We start from the raw sequence: 20,022 nt of genomic DNA, 5'->3' as shown, positions 1-20,022 counted from the left end.
TGGGGTCCCACAGCAGGCCCTTGGCAGGTGCCAGGCTCAGGGCCCAGAGCTGAGGCCTGGAGCTGGGGTTGGAGTCGAGCGTGCCAGGCCGGGTTCGGGGCCAGGCCTCCATGGGGACAGCCTGCCCGGGCTGAGGCTGCCGCCCACCGCGGGGCCTGCCTATCTGCAGCCAGCCCGGCCCTCACAAAGGAACAATAACAGGAAGCCATCCCGGGGGGAAGTGGGCCAGGGCCAGCTGGAAAACCTGAAGGGGCGGCGGCCAGGCCTCCCTCGCCGTCGGGGTGTGGCTCCCCTCGAGAGGCGGGTCGGCGGCTCCACTGAGTCCGCACCACACTCAGCCCTGGACGGATCGACGGTCTGACGGAACGGAGACGCCCCTCAGCCCACGGGCGCAGTGAGTGGGGGCTCCGCACGGGAGGGTCCTTGGCTTCCCCATCTGTAGAACGGCCCCGTCGGCTCCCCGGGGAGAACAGGTCCTCGAGGGCAGACTGGGTCTCCTCCCGGCTCACAGCAGGGGAAGGTGCGCCCTGCGGTGGTGCCAGGGGGACAAATGGGCATCCCAGGGCTGAGGGAAGGGGTGAGGGCTCGGCTCTCCCCAAGCAGGTGGACTCTCCAACTCAGTGTGGCCCCAGGGCCCCCCAGCCAGAGGGCAGGATTCTGCCCCAGTCGCCCAGCATGCTGGGGCAGAGGCGTGACACCCAGGCCTTGGTTTCCCCTGTGGGAGAGGATTTACCAAGGTCTGACATCACCCCCTCACCCCTACCCACAACACCCTGTGTTGGAAGCTCAGCCCCTCTCTGCCAGCCGGTGCCCCCATATTGAGGACAGGCGAGCGGAGGCTTAACTCTGGGCACTGAGGCCCTGCCTGTGAAATCCCCAAATCCCCTCCCCTTCCCTGCCCCAAACGCCACAGCGGCCGGCTGTGTGCTGAGGGCGCTATAGCTGGGAAAGCGGCCCACCCTTTCTCCCCTTCACACCCAAAGGCCCCAAGGCCCTCAGAGCCCAGGGAAGCCCCTCACGATGTCCTGAAGGTGGGAGGTCTGGGCGAGAGCCTGGCTTGGAGACCCTGGGTGCAGATCGCCGCTCTCCCATTTGCTTTGGTGTGACTGTGGGAAAGTTACCCAAACCCCCCAACCTCAGTTTGTTTATCTGAACAATGGGGACAGTGATTCTTTCTGCAATTCACTGTGGGAACTACAGGTGATGTGGGCTCCTTATTTTACTATCAACAGCCCCGAGGGGTAGATATATTCTTTCTTCCAATCTCAGTGGAGGCCACTGAGATCTGGAAAACAAAGAGGCAGCGTGAGGATTCGAACCAGGATCTCACCTGCAAAGCCCGGGCTCTTTCCACACGTTGCAGAGGTCTCGGGTGTCTCGTCTGTAAAATGTGGGAAACAGTCTCTTCCTCAGTCAATTAAGCGAGGTGATGTGCGCCCCTGGTTCTGGGAAGGGCTCGTCGCAGGGGATCTTTAGGGAATGGAGGCTGCTGCCCCAGACCTGACCGTGGCTGTGAATGTCATGAAGGTTTTGACCCTAAGTCAGGGGGTCAGGTGCCCAGTAGCGGCGCGGGAGGGGTGCAAGGGAGAGGACTCTGCTCTTCCTCTGGCGAGCACCTGTGGGCACCGACTCCATGCCCAGACCTGGGGGAGCTGGTGTGGCTGGAGGGCTCCTCAGAGCAGCGAGTGATGCCACAGGCCGCCAGAGCCAGGACCAGGACAATCCTCAGGTGGTGGGGAGCCGCGGGACTCAGGAGGAGGGTAGCAGGTGACCTCCGAGGGGGAGGTGACCTCATAAGGAGCTACTAAGCCACCCCGGGCAGCCCTGCCACTTCCGGCTTATTGTGGTGTGGGGCAGGGGAGGTGTCTACTGGCCTTGAAGGGGTTAAGCTGCCCGCCCTGCAGTCTGAGCCCGGACTATTGTGCTGCCGAACAAGGACCGGACATGGGGGCAGGAAGCTGGAGGGGCCACTTATTTTCTCCCAAAGTTGAATGACTCACAGCTCCACTGCTGCCTCGGGGACACACAGTGGACACGGTGGCCACCATCCCAGGAAAAAGCTTGGGCCCTTTGCCTGCACGGACCCATTCCTGTAACCTCCACCACCTCTCTGCACCCCCACCCCCGGCCATCCTGACACTACTACAGGAATTCCCATTTGACAGATGCAGCCACCAAGGCTGAGAGAGGCTGAGCGGCCAGTCCAAGGTCACACGGCTCGTCCGAGGTGGAAGCAGGATGTGAGCGAGGTTGTCCCCTTCTGGCCCCGAAGCCCATGCCACATTCCACAGGGAAGCTCAGAGAGGGGAGAAGTCGGGCAGCCCAGGCCACAGATGCAGCCACAAGGACAAGCCAGGAGCCCAGTGATCCTGGGGAGGGAGCGTTCTAGAAGACAGGCCTGCGCTCAGGAGCTTGGCTTCTGGCTGAGGAGCTACTGAAAAGCCCGTCCTGGTCCAGGTTCAAGCTGGTTCAAGTGGATAATCACAGATGGCTTCCTGGAGGGAGAGCAGGAGCCCGGATGCCGGGAGGCCTCAGTCTACCCGTCTCCCCAGGGCAGGGGGTGGTCCTAAGCTCGTTCAGGGACCCCCAGGCTGTCTGCCTTGGGCCACAGCTCAACGGTCAGATCCTGGCGGACACAGACACTGGAAGGAGGAGGGAGTGGGACGTGCGGGGCAGGGCCGGGCAGGCGGTGAATGAGATTTCCTCTTGGAGAGAACATGGGGATGGGAGGCGGGCCCAGGGCCCAGCCGGGAAGTGAGGTCAGGTGTGAGTCGGCCAGTGGAAGCCACAGCTGCCAGGCTGGAGGGGGTGGGTAGGTGGGAGTCAAGACACCCACACGCTTACTGAGCACCTATTGTGTGCCAGCTGTGCCCCCATGGTTTCATTTAATCCTCCAGCGCAGAGAGGCAGCTGTTGTCGCCTCCATCACAGAGGAGGAAGCTCAGGTTCAGAGAGCAAGGGACGGGCCCAAGGCCACAGCGCTCCTGGGCAGCTGGGCAGGTTCAAACAGGTGCGTGGGACTCCTGCTGCTGCTCCCACTGCCCCCCAGTCCCGAAGTCAGGAAGCCCAGAGGAGGCTGGAAGAGGCTCCCTAGGATGGGTGTTCTCTCCCTGAAGCCTGGCGCTGTCCCATCAGAAGACAGGGAGAGAGACTGGATGAGCTGCAGCCCAGAGAACCCAGCATGGATTTGTTTTGCATCAACAACTTGGTCTGGTCAACTGGTAGCCTCTACCTCAAAGACTGTATTGAGGATTCAAGGGCTGAGTTCAAGTTCGGTGGGAATGAACACTGTGATTGATTAGTGATGTCTGCCCTGGGTGTGATTAGTGATGTCTGCCATGGGTGTGGAAAGGAATGAGTGGCAGCCCATGAGTTCTGATTTGCCAGCCCTGCTTTAAGACGTCATCTGCTTAGGGGTACATGTGCATTCACTGGGGACTCTTGAGGACGGTGGTCTTGTTGTCCCCAAGGGATCAAAATCCTAAAGGTGGCATGTCTGACAGTATGATAGGCCACTCAAGGAGCTATTTGGGGGTGGGGAGCAGCTTCTTTGGGTTATACCAATGATTGGCCACCCTAGGTATTGTCTGCAAATGTACAGATTAGATTTTAAATCTTGTGAGTGGGGAGGGAACAAGTGGCAAGACCAGAACTGGAGACAGGGCCAGGATGACAGGCAGCAGTGGGGGCTTTGGCACCCCCAGGTCTGGGGCCTTGAGTTCATGCACCTGGATGCTGGGAGGAGCAGAGACTTAGGCTCAGAACTTGCCTGGGCAGAGACACTCAGGGAGGGAGGCAGAGGCTGTGCGGGGGGCTGGGGACATCGGAAGACATTGTGGAAGAGGTGGCCTGGAGCTTGAAAGGAAATAAAGTGTTCACCCAGGGAGCACAGCAAGGAGAAGCATTCCAAACAGAGGGAACAGCCTGTGCAAAAAGCCTGCTGGTGAGAGGAAGAGCTTTGTGCATTTCAGAAACTTCTAGTTCTCCTCACAGCTGGAAGGGCAGGAAGGTGGAGGGGAGGAAAGGTGGTGGAGTAGGCAAGGGTGCACCGTGCTGGGCCCTGGAGCAGGTCCCAGGGCTGAACTGAGCCACAAACTGGGAGAAACACCAAGGAACCAACTCATAGCTAGCTGCCTGGCAAAACCCCATGCCCGAGGCCCCCAGGGCCTCACCCTTCATCCCCCTCCGCCATGTCTGTGGCTGCCAAGGCCCGATTTGGGAGGAGTTTGGGGATCCTTGGGTCCCCCCTGCCTTGTTCTAGCCTGAGATGCAAGATGTGGGGGCAGGGAGCGCTGCCCGGGGCCACACATGGAGCTGAGCCCCCACGCTCCCCTCCGCAGACACACCTCCTGCGTGTTCTGGGCCACCTCCTCCCACTGCCCTGCCCTCATTGCTGACCTGAGGCCTCTGGGCTGGAGTCCAGGGCCTGCGGGAGGCTGGGCTGGGACTGAGCGTGCCGACCACACTCTGAGGCTTTCCCTGGAGCTGAGCTCAGCTGCCAGATCTTGTCCTAGCTGAAGGCGGGTGAGCTGGGGGTGAGCAGAGTGGCCGGCCCTCCTCAGAGGAGCCCTGCAGGATTGACATGGGGAGGGGCCTGTGGACAGGGTGTGTACCTGTGACTGCGTTGGGGTCTGTGTGGCCTGAGGATGCCGTGTGTGTATCCCTGACCCGGAGCCTTCCTCTACCCCACCCCCAGGGCCCTCCAGCCTGTTCAATAACTCACTCCCCGAAAGCCCAGACTTGGCCTTGGAATCTAAGGTTTGAGGAGGGCTCTGGGCAGGTCGAGGGCAGGGTCTGGCAGTCAGGGGCAGGGCCACCCAGGGCCATTTGCAGGGCTGCCCCACTGAGGGGCTCCCAGCAGGGTCCAGACTTGCTACAGTCTATTTAGCTACAAAGCAGGGGTCCCAGGGAGTCCAAGAGGAGCAGCTCCAGCCCCTCCCCCCTCACTTCCGGTGTTCCCCATCCCCTCCTTTGGACACTGTAATTTAGAGAACACAGAGCTCAACCGACCTCACAGCCCCTTCTGGGTCAAACCCCAGAGACCAGAGACACCTGGATGCCCGCAAAGGGAAAGGGACCAAAGGGAGCTTTGCCTGATGTCCCGCACTGGGTCAGTGAGAGAGGCAGGACTCACCACTGGGACTGCAGCCCGTAGCACCATCAGGGCCCTCCCCCCGTGCCCTCTCCTACGTTCCTCCATCAAGGCGCATGTCACAATTTAAAACAGTGCATTTTTCATCGCGTGGTTAGCGTCCTTCTCTCCCACGTAGGTGGAGCCCGTGTCTGCTCCCACGTGGCATTCAGTGCCTCACACATAGTAGATGCTCAATGAATCTTTGTTGAGTGACTGCATGACCTCAGGCTCTTGAGAGGGCTGCCGAGGAGTGCCTGCTCACGTGACCAAGACCAGGCAAGGAGACAGGACAGCAAGCACATAGGCAGGGAGGGCGTGACCAAGCCTGGTGGAGCTGGGGAGCTTCCCAGAGAGTGGCTGTCACTTGCAGACTCACCAGGCGGTAGGGGACCCAGACAGGTGACTGGAGAGGATCAGAAAAAGCCACAGGCCCCCTGCCCTCTTCTCAGGCTGCCCTGCTGGCTCAGTCCACATGCCTGGCCCCCTGGTGTCTGGGCTCTGACCCCAGTGGCCTTATCCACTATAGATATAGACCAGGACCCAGGAGGCTCTGGGCTCCGACATCCCATATAGGCGTGGATGAGCCCAGCTGTGCCCCCAGTTCTCTGAGGCTGCCCTGCTCCTTATCTGGGGATCTACACCTGCCCACCAGGGGCTTTGGGCCATTCTGTCCTCTAATTTTGGTCCTCCAGACCTTTTCAGACTGACCGAGGACACCACGGGCCCACCCTCATCCATTTGGAACTGCCCCCAAAGCCTCTAACGTGGCTCCAGGGACAGGGGCATCGTCGAGCATCCTGGATGACAGGGACACAGGCAGGCACCTGGCCTCTGCATACCCAGCACCCACACCTGAGCAGCCAGAATGTCCCCTCCCTGATCATCACCGTGGTCAGGCAAGTTTCTGGACTGCTCAGATGGGAATTTCCAAACACGGAAATCACTTCCAAAACCCGAATGTGGTGCCTCAAATCCACCCAGCAACAGCCTGAGTCCCTCTGATAACACGGGGCTCTGACCATAGCTCCAGAGGCCGCGGGCAAGGGAAATTCTGTTTCCAGCTGTGGCTGTAGCAAACTTGCCCGCCCGACTTCCTCTCTATCCGCAGGAGGAGGAGGAACGACTATCTGAAAAAACCCCTCCCCTTGGCCCCCATTTTGGTGGCCACATTTCTAACACAAAAGGCAAAACACACAAATGAAGATGGCTTTTTGAATAGAAAGGTCCCACCGGTCCCTCTGAGATCGAGTGTAGAAGGAGACCAAGATTTAGAAAAAAATAGATCTGAGTGAGAGTTCCAGATCTACCATCTATGAGTTGTTTGTCTTGGAGCCTCAGTTTCCTCATCTGTGAAATGGGAATGATAATTCCTTCATCCTGGGGATAGTATAAAAATGAAATGAGGTGGTAGCTATGAAAGCCAAGTACTGAGAATAGTTTATTATTATTACTATTACATGTGGATGTCACCACTGAGAAAGAAGGTGGCATGATACAAAAAGCGCTACTTTGGGTGAAAGGCAGCCTAAAGTCAAGCCCTGGCTTTTGTTGTTGTGTGACTTGGAACGACTCACTCCACCTCTCTGAGCATCCGTTTCCTCACCTGCAAAGTCGGATTACCTTGCAGGGTTGTTGCAAGATTTAAATGAAATAACACGGCCTCAGAGGGGGTGCACAGGGATGTCAGCCCCCCACCACCACCCCACGGAAGAGACAGCTGTCTTGGGAGAGTGCCTGGGGCTCCCGCATGGGTGTGGAGACCAGATTATGCGACCCCCATCTCCCAGGTCCTACCTCCTCACTAACAGCTGACTGATGAGAGCTGAGCACGCAGACCTCCCCCCGCCCTAGCAAATGACACACTGGTGATGAGGGGTGACTACGAGAGCCAGCATCAGTCCCATCAGAGGACGGGAGCTTGAAGGTGACCCATGTGTGCCGCCAAGGGGTTTCTCTCAAGGATTCGCAGCAGGGCCTCTGCGGGACACAGAACAGAATCCAGAGACTTTTCTGCATGTTCAGAGAATACTCTGTATGTGGGCCCAGCCAAAGCCCACCAAGGGGTTAATGTATGAGCCACGTGGTCAGCCTGTGACCGGTGGACTCTGCTTTATGGAAGGCTAGTGCAGTTACAGTCATGCATCGCAGGGACAGTCTGAGAAATGCAATGTTGTTGTTGTTTTGCAAGCATCATAGCGTGTACTTACACAAACAACCCTAGAAAGTGTAGCCCACTACACACCTAGTCTACACGGCACAGCTCCCCTACTCCTGGGCTTATACTACACTAAATTTATTTTAAAATATTTTTCTTTCTTTAAAAATAACCTTAGCTTACTGTAACTTTTCTACTTTATATAGCTCATAGAGTAGGTTTGTTTACACGAGCGTCACCACAAACAGGAGAGTAATGCATTCGCTACAATGTCACGACCGCGGCAGCATCATTAGGTGATAAGAATTTTTCAGCTCCGTAATCTTGTGGGACCACTGTCGCATACACGATCCATCACAGACCAAAACGTTGTTATGTGGCACATGACTGGATTTCTTCGTTTGGCTGATGGCTGCTGTCAGCTCTAGGTCCCCATCCAAACAGCCCCGTTCCTGTCCACTGCATCAGAATGAGTCCCCGGCAGGAGACAGAGTTTATCCTGGGGGGGTCCGAATGAGGAGACTTTATGAAGGGACAGCTTACGGAGAGACGAGCTTGGCTAAAGAAACAAATGGATGCTAGGAAGCTGTTACTGCCCCACCGCCAAAGGGACAAAGAGGAGGGCATTCCCAGACCTAGAGAGGGACAGAACTACAGGAGGGCTGCCGGTTAGAGGCTGTCACCGTAGAGAGATGCAACCACAGCAAGAAATATGAGCCCAGCCGGAGCAGACAGCAGCAGGAAAGAAAGACCTTTGCTTCTCTCCTCCCTCCTTCCGTGTCCCTGCTGGGGCCCCTATTGGCCAAACACAGCCAGGGCCAGGGCCAGGAGGCCGGGGGCAGCCCCCTTGATGCAGAGCAGAGGGCAGGGGCAGGGGGCCAACAACTTGCAAACCCCCCAACCGAACGATGGAGTGTTAAGGGACAAGAATGGTAACTAGACCATCAGTGGGGTAGAACCAGCATGTCCTCGGGGATTCACGCGTGTTTGGTTTCATCACAGTCTCAGCCGCTCCCCCACCCTCTGTCGCATCCCCCCGTTAGAATCCCCTGAGCAGCTCTGGGATCGTTAGCTGATGCTTTTCCTCCTCTACTCATTTCCCTGTTGTTCCCACTGCAGTGTGCGGATCCCCAGGGCAGGTCCTGTCTGTCTCACTCCCAGCTGTACCCCGGTGCCTAGCATAGAGCCCCGCATACAGCAGGCACTCACAACCTACCAGCTCGTGCTTGGGCTCTCACCCCACCCTGCCCAGAGGCCCAAGACCTCTCCCTCCCTTGGCTTCTGGTTTCACTTCGATTTGTTTTACTTTATCATCCTTGAGTCACTTCTCACTTGAGGGAGGAAGAAAGAACCAAGACTTGCAGTTCCTTTCTGGGCAAAGAAGGAAGTGGCCCACAGCGCCCGGGCCCTGGGGCAGGGGTCCCGCCTACCGCCTCCCGGAGTCAGGACCAGCTTCCCCCCCACCCCCTCCTCCAAGCCTTTGTCCTCCGCCTTCCTCCTGCCTGTCACATCCTCCAAGAAGGGAAGGGCACCGGATCTCTTCTAGCTTGACCCCTTCATTTATGGCTGGGGAAACTGAGGCCCGGAGGTGGCAGGGCCTTCCTCCCGGTACACACACCCCCCACCCCGGGGGTCTGCTTCCTCCTGGGCCAGAGGCCGAGGCCTGTAGGGCAGGGGCCCTGGATGCTAAGGTCAGCAGGCCAGACACAGCTGGCCCCAGGCACACACCCACGGCCCTCAGTGAGGCCAGCCTGGCGCCAGTGGCTCAGAGGAAATGTTACTAGAGTTTACAAACCCCCTGTGATGTACGGAGCCCAGCCTAGCCCTCCGGCCAGGGCAGGGGACGGCGAGGGAGGAGGCCACCCCATCCAGCAGCCAGTGGGTCCTTGTCCCTTTCCAGGCTTGACTGGCTGCCACTCCCACCCACTTGTTCTCCTCCTCCACTATCCCCGGAGCTGCAGGTCAGTGACACAGGGACCCAGCAGGGGTGGACAGATGGAGTCAGGGCTGAGAGGGCATGACGGTGGCCAGGGTCACAGCCTGCACCCCTCATGGGACAGTGGGGAAAACTCCTGTTCCCAGAATTCAGAATGAAGCCAGGCCTTGATCTCTGGGTGACCCACGTCCCTAGCCCACAGGGATGCCTTTGAGAATGCGCAACCTGTGCAATCATACGGGGCCTGCACATAAAAGGCCCTGTGTTTGGTTTGACGTTCTTTTGTCTCCTCAAAAGTCTGAGCTTTTGAAAAAGGGCCCACATTTCCATTTTGCACTGAGGCTCCACAAATTATGAAGCCATTGCTATGAACCCAGCCTCTCCACCCCTGCTTTTGTGACAGCTCCTAAGCTGACCACTCTCTGGAAGATCCGGGGTCAGGGACCGACTCCCAGGGTTAAGACATTTGGGTTTTCCTAAGAGCCTTCTGAAGACAGCATCAACGCAGAGCTGCCAAAGGGACTTTCAGGCTGGCCAGGGGAGCACATTTGTTCAGAGGAGCCTTTAAATCCCACCCACAGCGGCTGCTGGGACAGGAGAAGGCCGTAAGAAAGAGCTTGGACTTTTAGGCCAGGCAGACTTGGTTCAAATCCTGACTCCACAACTTACAATCTGGGTGATCTCAGGAATGTCACTAAACCTCTCTGTTCCTGGGCTCATCTGTGAAATGAGGGTTATAATTATACCAACTTTGAGAGCTGTTGGGAGGATTAAATGAAATAACACAGATAAACTGCTTGGAACAGTGTCAGGCAAATAATCGATGCTCGATAACGGTTGGCCATTGAGGTCAGACACCCGGGTTCCACTCTCAGCCCCACCACTTACTCCAATGTGAACTTAACATCTCTGTGCCTCAGTTTCCCCGTTTACACAATGAGGATAACCCGAGCGCCCACTGCTCGGGTCTTTGGGGTCTGCCATCAGCATCAGCCCCACCCTCTCCTCCAGGCCTTCCCTGCAGCCCCTCCTCTGGGCTCCTACATCCCCTGCACTTGCTTCCACCCTACGTAAGGACTGTTTCTGGGACTGTCCTCCCCCTTTCAGACTCAGAGCTAGTCAGGGGCAGGAACAGGGGCTGGTTCTGCTGGTGTCAGCAGAGAGCGAAGGATGAAGGAGCGAACAGAAAAAGGAAGCTCCATGCTCCGTGGGAGCCGCTCACGCCCTGGGCAGTGACCGCCATGCTCTGAGGGTGCCTCCCCTTTCTCCCCAGATCTGTCCCTCCCGGGAAGATGCAGAGGCTCATGATGCTGGTTGCCACCTCGGGCGCCTGCCTGGGCCTGCTGGCGGCAGCTGCGGCGGCAGCAGCAGGTACTACCCCTGCCCAACGGGACACCCCCAGCGTGCTGCACACCCACCGGCGCCAAAAGAGAGACTGGATCTGGAACCAGATGCACATCGATGAAGAGAAAAACACCTCCCTGCCCCATTACGTGGGCAAGGTAAGGCTCGGGGCCCAGGGCAGGGGGAGCCATGGTGATGGCGGGTGGTGCCGATGGTGGGAAAGATGGCGGTAGATACCGTGGCGGTTGTAGGGTGGAGATGATGGCTGTGGGCGCTGGCAACAGTGGCAGAGGTCGTGTAGGTGATGGTGGCAGTGAGTTGATCGTGAACATTATGGTTCATTTTCTCCCATACTTTAGTCTGTGGACTAGATAGCTCTGACGGAAGGGTCACCCCATGCTCAGGCCGAGGAGGCCAGCCTGACCTGGGAGTTCAGGGCTTGGGGCAGAGCCAGCCAAGTCCGCCATGAAATTTTCCCATTTGAGAGATCAGGAAAGGCCTGAGCAGCCTTCGACAAAATTGTGCTAGTGACAAAGTGAATCACCCCGGCCACTGTTGTCAACCCCGGTCTAGGCCTCTGAACCTTCTCAAATACCCCTTTCTCTCAGACTATCCCTCCCTGGCTCCCTGTGACCCCACACAGCTTTCCAAATTCCAGAGCACCCATAATGAGGTGCCTGGCCCAAGCCTGCCTGAGTCTCTGATCCTCCCTTCCTCCTCCTTTAAAATGTGGCCATCCCAAGCCCATCCTCCTGGAGCTTGGAGCTCATTTGAGTGACTACTAAATGCCTCACATGTCACATTGTCACTGATGTCAAAGCCATCTGCTCTAATCCAAAGGAATGGTCTTGGTGGTGGAATTTCACATGCAATGAAAGGTAGATGGACTACATATTTTTGAGAGTTTTCAATGAGGAAGAAAGTTTCTTTAAAGTGCATAAAAATTCCACCAAGTCAGCTTCTTGGAATCTAAACATCGGGTGCAAAGAACAGGTCAATGTTCTGGAGAAAGAGAGGACAGCCCTAAGCACTGGACTGGGTGCTCGAAGGACAACAGCAGCAGGCAAAGACAGGCACGGTCCCCACCCTCATGGCGATGGCGGTCTAGCGCAGGGATCAGCAAACTGCCCCCTGCTTGCCCGATCTGGCCCACAGCCTGGTCTTCTTGTAAATAAAGTTTTATTGGAACACAGCCACCCTCATTCATGTACAAATGGTCCATGGCTGCTTTCATGCTACAATGGCAGAGTTGAGTAGTGGTGACAAAGACCATTTGGCCACAAAGCCAAAAGTATTTGCTATCTAGCCCCTTACAGAAACAGTCTGTCCTCCCCGGTCTCGAGAGGCAGCATACGTCAAAGAACCCCACAAATGGTGGTGATGGGGGGTGCTCTCTGATCATAGAGAAACAGGCTGGGAAGGACCTTTGATGGGAGGGCCCCGTCTGGCCATGGTACCAGAAATGCTCCAGCCACTGAGGGAAGGAGTGGGGCCAGCTGAGGGGTCTCTACTCAGAGCCCTGCCCACAGCCAGCTGCCTATGCCCTAAGAATGGCCACTCAGAGGGGAACACCCTTTCCCAGGGTCACCCAGTGAGACCAGGACAGAGCCCTAGGAGAACCCGGACGTCCCGATTCCCAACTCGAATGTGTCATAGAGGGAAATGTCGTCAACCCGCTTACGTCCTTGCCAATGGGATACTTGTGCCATGAATCAGCCTCTGAAAGGAACAGCTAGACCCAGGGAAAGTCTCCAGGGTGAGTCAGAGGGAGCCCGTGGAAAGCGGGGTCCACCTGTACGGCGCGCAGCCCTGACAGGGTGACTTTTGAAAGGCTCGCTCGAGGGTCTCGAGCAGCAGGAAGAGCCATCGTCTGTCAACAGCGTCCGCTTGGCACCTGGCATGGGCCCAGGGACAGAGGAGCCCATGCGGTTCCCCACCCTGGAAAGAAACAAGAAACACCCTGGCAGAGGCAAGAACAGGGCTCCAAACGTCACCTCTTGGCTCCCAAGGACGTAATCCGAGGAAAGGAAGTCTCTGTTTCTCAAGGTCAAAGCCTCGGGCCTTTGTTTACAGACCTGGATGGACAATGGAAGCGGCCCCAAGCACCCTCTGAATATATAAATACGGGTCATTTGTGATCTTAGGAAAGGGGGTGGAAAGGGCTCCCCAAAACCCACCCCAATCTAATCATAAGAAAAACCTCCAGAAGGGCATCCTACTGAACACCTGACAGGGGCTCCTCAAAACTGTCAAGGTCATCGAAAACAAGGAAACTCCGAGAAAGTGCCACAGCCATGAGAGAAGCTTAAAGATGCGAGGCCCTTGCCGCATGTGACCTTTCAATGTTGCCCTTCCTCGGAGTCCTCAGAGATTCGAACCCAGGTCCTGAGAGCCACAGGGCGTCTGTGCTATCTCTCTGCTCCTAGCCGGGGCCTGGCACCTTGTAGGCTCCAATTTATATTGTTAATTGAATTGGATTCTAGTCTTAGGATTCTAACCTTCTAAGAGAGTACCATTTTACCTGCATGAAACACTATTATCTTATGTTCCTAATATTCTGTTTCAAAGATTCTATAAATGGGATGTTTAGCAATTCTAACCTAACATCCTTTAACTTTAATAGTGGATCTATTATTAATACTAACTAGCATTTACTGAAAGCCCTGTTCTGCTTTACATATATTATGTTCCAAATCTAATTCCTTGGGACACTAAAAGTACGTGTTACAAAGAAAAATAATTCAGTGGTCTAATAAGTGTGGAAAATCCTGAGTTAAATAAAACTCATTGGAGTTCTTTTCTGCCAGGATTGCTCATTGTATATCTCCAAGAGAACATTTTATGTGCCTATACAAAACTAAATTGACCGAGACCGGTGGTTTATTGATAAATGTTTGACAACTGGCTCCGCAGGGAAAAGGTTCTGATTTGTAGCATTTGCCAATTTCCATGGTGTAAATACTCTCACTATGTCTGATTTCGAGCTCTCAACGTGATGACGCTGAAAACCAAGGTGGGAGAAAATGCGCATGAACACATCATTATTTAGCATTTCCATCACACAGATATTAATACAATAGACATAAATAATCTCAAGAACATAGTAAAATAATTAAGAAGTGATCAATTCTGAGTATTTGTTACCTTTGTTTTTAATATGATTTATTTCACTGCAAGTTTATGTCATCTAATTTTTAATAATGGCTGTGTTTAACAATCAGCTCACGAATGTTCCTGAAAATTCAAGCTGGCTCTCCAAAGCCCAGCTGATACAAACCAGCCCCAGCACACCACTGACTGGGACCCTATTTTTGTATGGAACAGCAAAAGAGGCCAGGGTGTCCTGGAAATCATTTTCAAAAGTGCTGTTCTACTCATTAGAGCCACACAACATCAGAAGCAATATTATTTTCATTTCACAAATGACGTGACTACAACTCAGCGAAGTTAAGTGACTTCTCTGGGCAAAAATACCCTGTGCCTTCCAATGACACCAAGTATATTCTTGCCCTCAAAAAATGTTTTCTAAGTACATGCTATGTTCTGGCACCATTCTGGGCATACTCGGGCACTACTAGACAACTCACACCTGTGTGTGTGTGTGTGTGTGTGTGTGTGTGTGTGTGTGTGTGGTGTTTGCAGTGACCTGGCTGAGGACAACTCACTGGTGATGATGAGTCAGAGGTTCTTATTAAAAACCTCAGTGTCATATTTAGGACCCCTGGCCAGCACCACACACACACATGCACACGTGCACATACATGCATGTGTGCAAACATGCACACAGGCATTCCTACATGCATGCACACACATGCACGTGCACACTCACGTGCTCGTGTGCACACTCACAAGCACACAGCCACCGCTGTTCGTGGCCAGCTCACATCTCCTCTCCTTTCCTAGATCAAGTCGAGTGCGAATCGCAGGAACGCCAAGTACCTGCTCAAAGGAGAGTCCGTCGGCAAGGTCTTCCGGGTCAACGCAGAAACAGGGGACGTGTATGCCTTCGAGAGGCTGGACCGCGAGAAGATCTCTGAGTACCACCTCGTTGCCCTCATCGTAGACAAGGACACCAACAGAAACCTGGAGTCTCCTTCCAGCTTCACCATCAAAGTTCACGACGTGAACGACAACTGGCCTGTATTCACGCACCGGTTGTTTAACGCATCCGTGCCGGAGATGTCGGCTGTGGGTAAGCGTCTGGTCTGTCCCTCCCCCTCCTCCCTCTCCCATCCTTCCCTCATTCTCAGCCTGGGGACACCTCTCACATCAGCTACTTCACTGCCTGGGGGCGGAATTCAGTGAGTTTAGGGCAATGGTTATAATGTCCGTGTTGCCACTTTTTATGACTTGAAAGAAACTCTGGTCCCTAAAGACTAAGCTCTGACACTAGTCATAGACTGAGCCCTGGTCATCAGAGACACACATATCTCATTACTCTTTGGAACACACCCCACCCCCTGTCTCTGACTCTCAGGACTGGCACACCAAGAGTGTAGTCTCTGCACATGAAGAATGCCAAGCCCTGCCACTAAGGTGAGAAGAGTCACCTCTAGGAGCCACATAGGAGTGGGGGTGGGGTACAGAGCCCCGGTCCCAAGGTGTGTCCCCAGCCCGGACCCTGCGCTCAGGAAGTTACTACTCTACTTCCTCAATCCTCCCCCCAGCTTCCAGAGGGCGCCAGAAAGGAGCCTCGCTCTCCACCCCTGGGTGCAGGGTGTCTAGCCAGGGCCCTGGGACCAGCCCTTCCTGCTAAGTGTGGGACCCTGGAGGTCGAGGACACAAAAGACATGACACCGCCCCTTTGGGGCACCTTCTCATTTCTTTGTTCTCACCCTTCTAGAAGAGGGAGAGACAGCCCATTACTCTCCTCGGTTTCTCCCCAAACCCAAACCCTTTGCCCCTCCCTCATTTCTCTCATAAACACACAAACCTCCTGTTCTCTTTGACCCCTTCAAGGTCGACCCGGCTGGGCCCCCACTGCTGCCAGCACTTCGCCCCCACACACGCTCCTCAGGAAACACAGCTGCCTTTTCTTCCTCAGGACCTGGGGGAGGCGGGAACAGAGCACAGCCTGAGGAACGGCATGAGGGGCCTTGTAGTCACAAGGCAGCAACCCAGGCTTCTCTCTCCGCAGGGACCTCGGTCATTCGTGTGACAGCGATGGACGCAGACGACCCCACTGTGGCAGACCACGCCTCTGTCATGTACCAGATCCTGAAGGGGGAAGAACATTTTGCCGTCGATAATTCTGGTCTGTGTGACTAACCCTCCTGGGCAGGCACTGACTTGGAGGGACGGGGGAAGTGGCCGTTCCAGGTGCATGTACTACTAAGGGAAGCCCAGTCTGACAGGTGTCACCAGCCACTGAACCACACTGTCCCATAGACGTGGTCCATATTGTGTGTAAGATGGCTGGCTAAGGGAGGAGGAAACAGACAGGTGCCCAAGACATGGACTCAAGTCTTGGGAACAAAATCAGGATCTTGGTACCCAAGCAGTGACCAAGAGGCAGCAGAGAGCACTGGTTAGTGGCTCTGGGCACAGGTTCAGACAGATCTGGTTTCCAAACCCAGCTCTGCTACTCAGCCCCTCTAGAGAGCTTGAACAAGTCGACTAATCTCTGTGACCCTTAGTTTTCTTATTTAGAAAAAGGGAATGCTTATATTCGTCTTGTATGGTAGCTGTGAATTAGATAATGTATGGACAAAGCATGGCCCGTCATAATTGTTCACTCAATGACTTAACCAAAAACTGCAAGGACTGAGTCTTGGGAGTAAGACAGAAGTCCAGTTGGTCAGGCCAGGCACGCTGTCTTTCAGAGGGATGACAAATACATAGCATGAAGACCACTACTACACTATGGTGCACAAGGCAGACATCACTAATCCATCACAGCACCCTTCCACTCTGAGCCTGGATGTGGACTCATGCGCTTTCTCAACACAATGCTCCAGGTGGCTAGGACTAACACTGAATCGAACAGTTTGGCCTGCTTTGGCCTCACAGTGCAGGCTGTGGAGGTGGTGGGTTGTAGACTCACGGTTCTCAGCCCTGGCTACACAGTGCGATCACCTGGGCAGCTCTGAAGTCAGGGTCTCTCTGGTAGTGCCCAGGCATCAGTATTTTCTAAAAGATCCGCCATAACATCACTTCTGCTGGGACTCTTTTTGCAGGACTCATTTTCACAACCACCAAAAACTTGGACCGAGAGGTGCAGGCCAAGTACGAGATTGTGGTGGAAGCACGAGATGCCCAGGGCCTCCGGGGGGACTCGGGCACGGCCACCGTGCTGGTCACTCTGCAGGACGTCAACGACAACTTCCCCATCTTCACCGAGAGTGAGCCCCTCCTCTAGGGCCCTGGGAGGGGGAGTGGGGTACTCCAGACTCAGTGATTTAGGGCTCTGGGGGAGGAGCCCCCAATCCCTTTACCTCTCCCCTGACCAGAGTCCTTTGGGTGCCAGGAGAGGAGGCCCTGCTTCCACCCTGTACCACATTCCCAAGGCCATCTTCCTGCCTCCTGCCACTGGCCAGAGGGAAATCACACTCCCTGCTGGGTGCCACCCCCTTGCACAGAGTCCCACTGTGACATAGGAGCAGTTTCACCCAGACCTCATGGGTTCAGGGAAGTCCAGGCCCTGAGACTCAGGCCCTAGCTAGAAAATCCCCACAAGCCAGTGAACAGGGAGACAGCCAGTTCTCCTGAAGTGGCCTCGCTATGCATGGCATAAGTCCCTGAAGGCAGGACTTGTCTATCTTGTCAACTGATAGGGCCCCTAGCAAAGTGCCTGGCATACAGTAGGTGCTCAATAACCACGTGCTGGATGGATAGAGGGATGCGTGGATGGATGGGCAGGTAGGGCAGAACCTCTTTGCCCTGGAACCCAGAATCCCAGAGGCATGAATATTGCTATCATTATCTTATCGTGCCCACTTCCTGTATGTTAGGACAGCATGGGGGACAATTGTCTCGTCTGTCTCATTAACCCAGTGCCCTTTGGGGTGTCCTGTTTGCATCAGCCAAGTACACGTTTGTCGTGCCTGAAGACATCCGTGTGGGCAGCCCCGTGGGCTCTCTGTTTGTGGAGGACCCAGACGAGCCCCAGAACCGCATGACCAAGTACAGCATCGTGCAGGGCGAGTACAGGGACACGTTCACCATCGAAACGAACCCCGCCCGCAACGAGGGCATCATCAAGCCCATGAAGGTTTGTAGGCTGCGGCAGCGACGTCAGGCACAGGGTTTGGGGCTCTCGGCATCCGCGGGTCCTGCCTGGCGGCTGCTCCTGAACCACAGACCATCAAAGGAGGGTGTTGTGGGTCAGCTCAGAGGGGGTCATGTGCTCATGGAGTCTGTGACCGACCCAGTGTCTTGGGCTAAGTTATCCCGGGAGCAGACCTTTAGGATCTGAGTATAAATTGTGTATTTGGGAGGTGACCCCAGGAAGCCCAAGGAGCAATGACCCGTGAAAAGAAGGAAGTTAATACCGGGTCGTTAATGAGCAGGTATCACTGTGGGCAGGGGGGGCCCAATCCCACAGGGACATCTTGGGGACAGTGTGGAACACATTCAGAACTGCAGCCGCTGAGGGTGAGGGAGGTGGGGTATTTATACCCCAACTCTCTGCGGGGTGTTGACCGATGGCTGCTCCTGGGGGCATGAACACCCTGGCTCTCTCTGGCCTGTCCTGTGTCCTGGCCAGTAGAAAGCCATCGGCGTGAAGGAAACAATGAGTGTTGGGACACAGATGGCCACCAACGGTGGCTGCTGCCTACAGTCAGAGAAGTCAGCCAGACTGGACCTGGAAAAGGAGGGAGAGGTCCTGTCAGGGGCATAAAAGCGCCTCCAGAATGGCCTTGCAGAGGCCTGGGGGTTCTGGGCCTGAGTCCTTCTCTGGCCCATCCCCATGCCGAGGACTGGAGACACCGAGGGGAGGCAGACACAGCTTCCGGCATCCGCAACGCTCTCAGTGAGCGGGGAAGACAGAGGCATAACCAAAAAGCACAGCCGAGCACAGGTGTTGCACAGCAACACCATACAGGGAACAACTACCTGTCAGGAGGGGCCTCTGAGAGAGCATCTGGTTACCTTCTGATTGGCTACTTAAGGGATGAGTAGGAGTTTGCCGGGCAGGCAAGGGCAGGAGACGCATCTTGAGGAAAGACATAAAGAAAAGGCATGTCCTTAAGGACCTGTGGGTAGAACCACTAGACTGTGATTCCCTTGAGAGTAGGACTGTGGCTGATCCATTGAATGTCCCCATACTTGGAACAGGGCCAGACACAGAGCCAGAGTTGGGAGTGTGGCCAGAGGCTGCTGAGATGAAATAGGGAGCAGCTGAAGACAGACGTCAGGCCCAGCCACTCTGTCAATGGCCTTGGAAATATCACTCGTTCGGGCCGTGGGCCCCTAGTCTGTAACATCGGTGTCATCCTGGTACTTCCTGCAGGGTTGCTGTGATGATCACATACCACGTGCTTGGCCCAGGGCAAGTGCTCACCATGCTTTTCCCTCACGCAGCCCCTGGACTACGAACGCATCCGGCAATACAGCTTCACCATCGAGGCCACAGACCCCACCATCAACCTCAGATACCTGGGCGGCACCTCCACCAGAAACAAAGCGCGTGTCATCATCAACATCACAGACGTGGACGAGCCCCCCGTCTTCCAGCGGCCCTTCTACCACTTCCAGCTGCAGGAGAACCAGAAGAAACGTCACATCGGCTCAGTGCTGGCCAGGGACCCCGATGAGACGCGGCACAACATTGGGTAAGGGGGTGGTGAGCGTGTTGACGACGATGACAAGGACGGTCCTGGCATTGATGTTCCTATGCCTGCTGGTCTGACACCAGGACTCAGAGAGGGAAACTGGCTTCCCCCAGCACTTACATGGCAAGTGGCAGAGGCAAGACAAGAAGCCCCAGCTCTTCCACTAACCCGCTTGGCGGCCTGGGATCTTGTCCTCCCCGAACTCCGCTGCCTACCGTGGTCCTGCCACCAGAGCTGCCTGTCCTCTGTTCCACCTTAAAGGCTTGTTCTTTGGACCTCATCTGCCATCTAGTGAGATCTGACAGTCAAGGGAACAGGTAGTCAGGTGACACACCTGAAGCCCTTTCACTGAAAATGTTTTATTAATATTAAATTTGTCTTCCCCAAACCACAAAAGTAAGAATCGTTCATTTCGCACAGGGAAATGACACAAAGATCTATCAAGAAAACATTGATAACCCCCACTCTCAGAGAACTCATGTTAGTGGTTTCGTGTGTTCCTGTGACACCTTTCCCTTCTTGCCCATACAAACACATTTACAGTGGACTTGTTGTGTGTTTTGTCTCCCCTACCCTCTGGAACAAAAGGTATAGTTCTAACGCATACTTTGTAGAGCCACAAAATATTTGATAGTAACTATGTATTCAATCCAATCTTATTTTATTCCACATGGGTAGC

General features: G+C 55.1%; 1 protein-coding gene across 1 annotated transcript in view; it reads left to right on the top strand.

Annotated features, from left to right (window-relative positions):
- The first annotated feature begins 283 nt into the window (after positions 1-283).
- CDH5 (cadherin 5, type 2 (vascular endothelium)) overlaps positions 284-20,022 on the top strand; it is a 30,916-nt gene continuing 11,177 nt past the window's right edge. Inside the window, exons 1-7 of the mRNA XM_012660618.1 lie at positions 284-394; positions 10,499-10,727; positions 14,473-14,761; positions 15,707-15,823; positions 16,746-16,910; positions 17,592-17,779; positions 19,093-19,343. Of these exons, the coding sequence (XP_012516072.1) occupies positions 10,518-10,727; positions 14,473-14,761; positions 15,707-15,823; positions 16,746-16,910; positions 17,592-17,779; positions 19,093-19,343 (1,220 nt within the window). The 5' untranslated portion in view covers positions 284-394; positions 10,499-10,517. The remainder of the gene's footprint in view (positions 395-10,498; positions 10,728-14,472; positions 14,762-15,706; positions 15,824-16,745; positions 16,911-17,591; positions 17,780-19,092; positions 19,344-20,022) is intronic.

The sequence above is a fragment of the Propithecus coquereli genome, unplaced genomic scaffold (assembly GCF_000956105.1).
Source record: "Propithecus coquereli isolate 6110/MARCELLA unplaced genomic scaffold, Pcoq_1.0 Scaffold67, whole genome shotgun sequence".
Taxonomy (NCBI): domain Eukaryota; kingdom Metazoa; phylum Chordata; class Mammalia; order Primates; family Indriidae; genus Propithecus; species Propithecus coquereli.
This window is presented reverse-complemented; position numbering and strand designations above follow the sequence as displayed.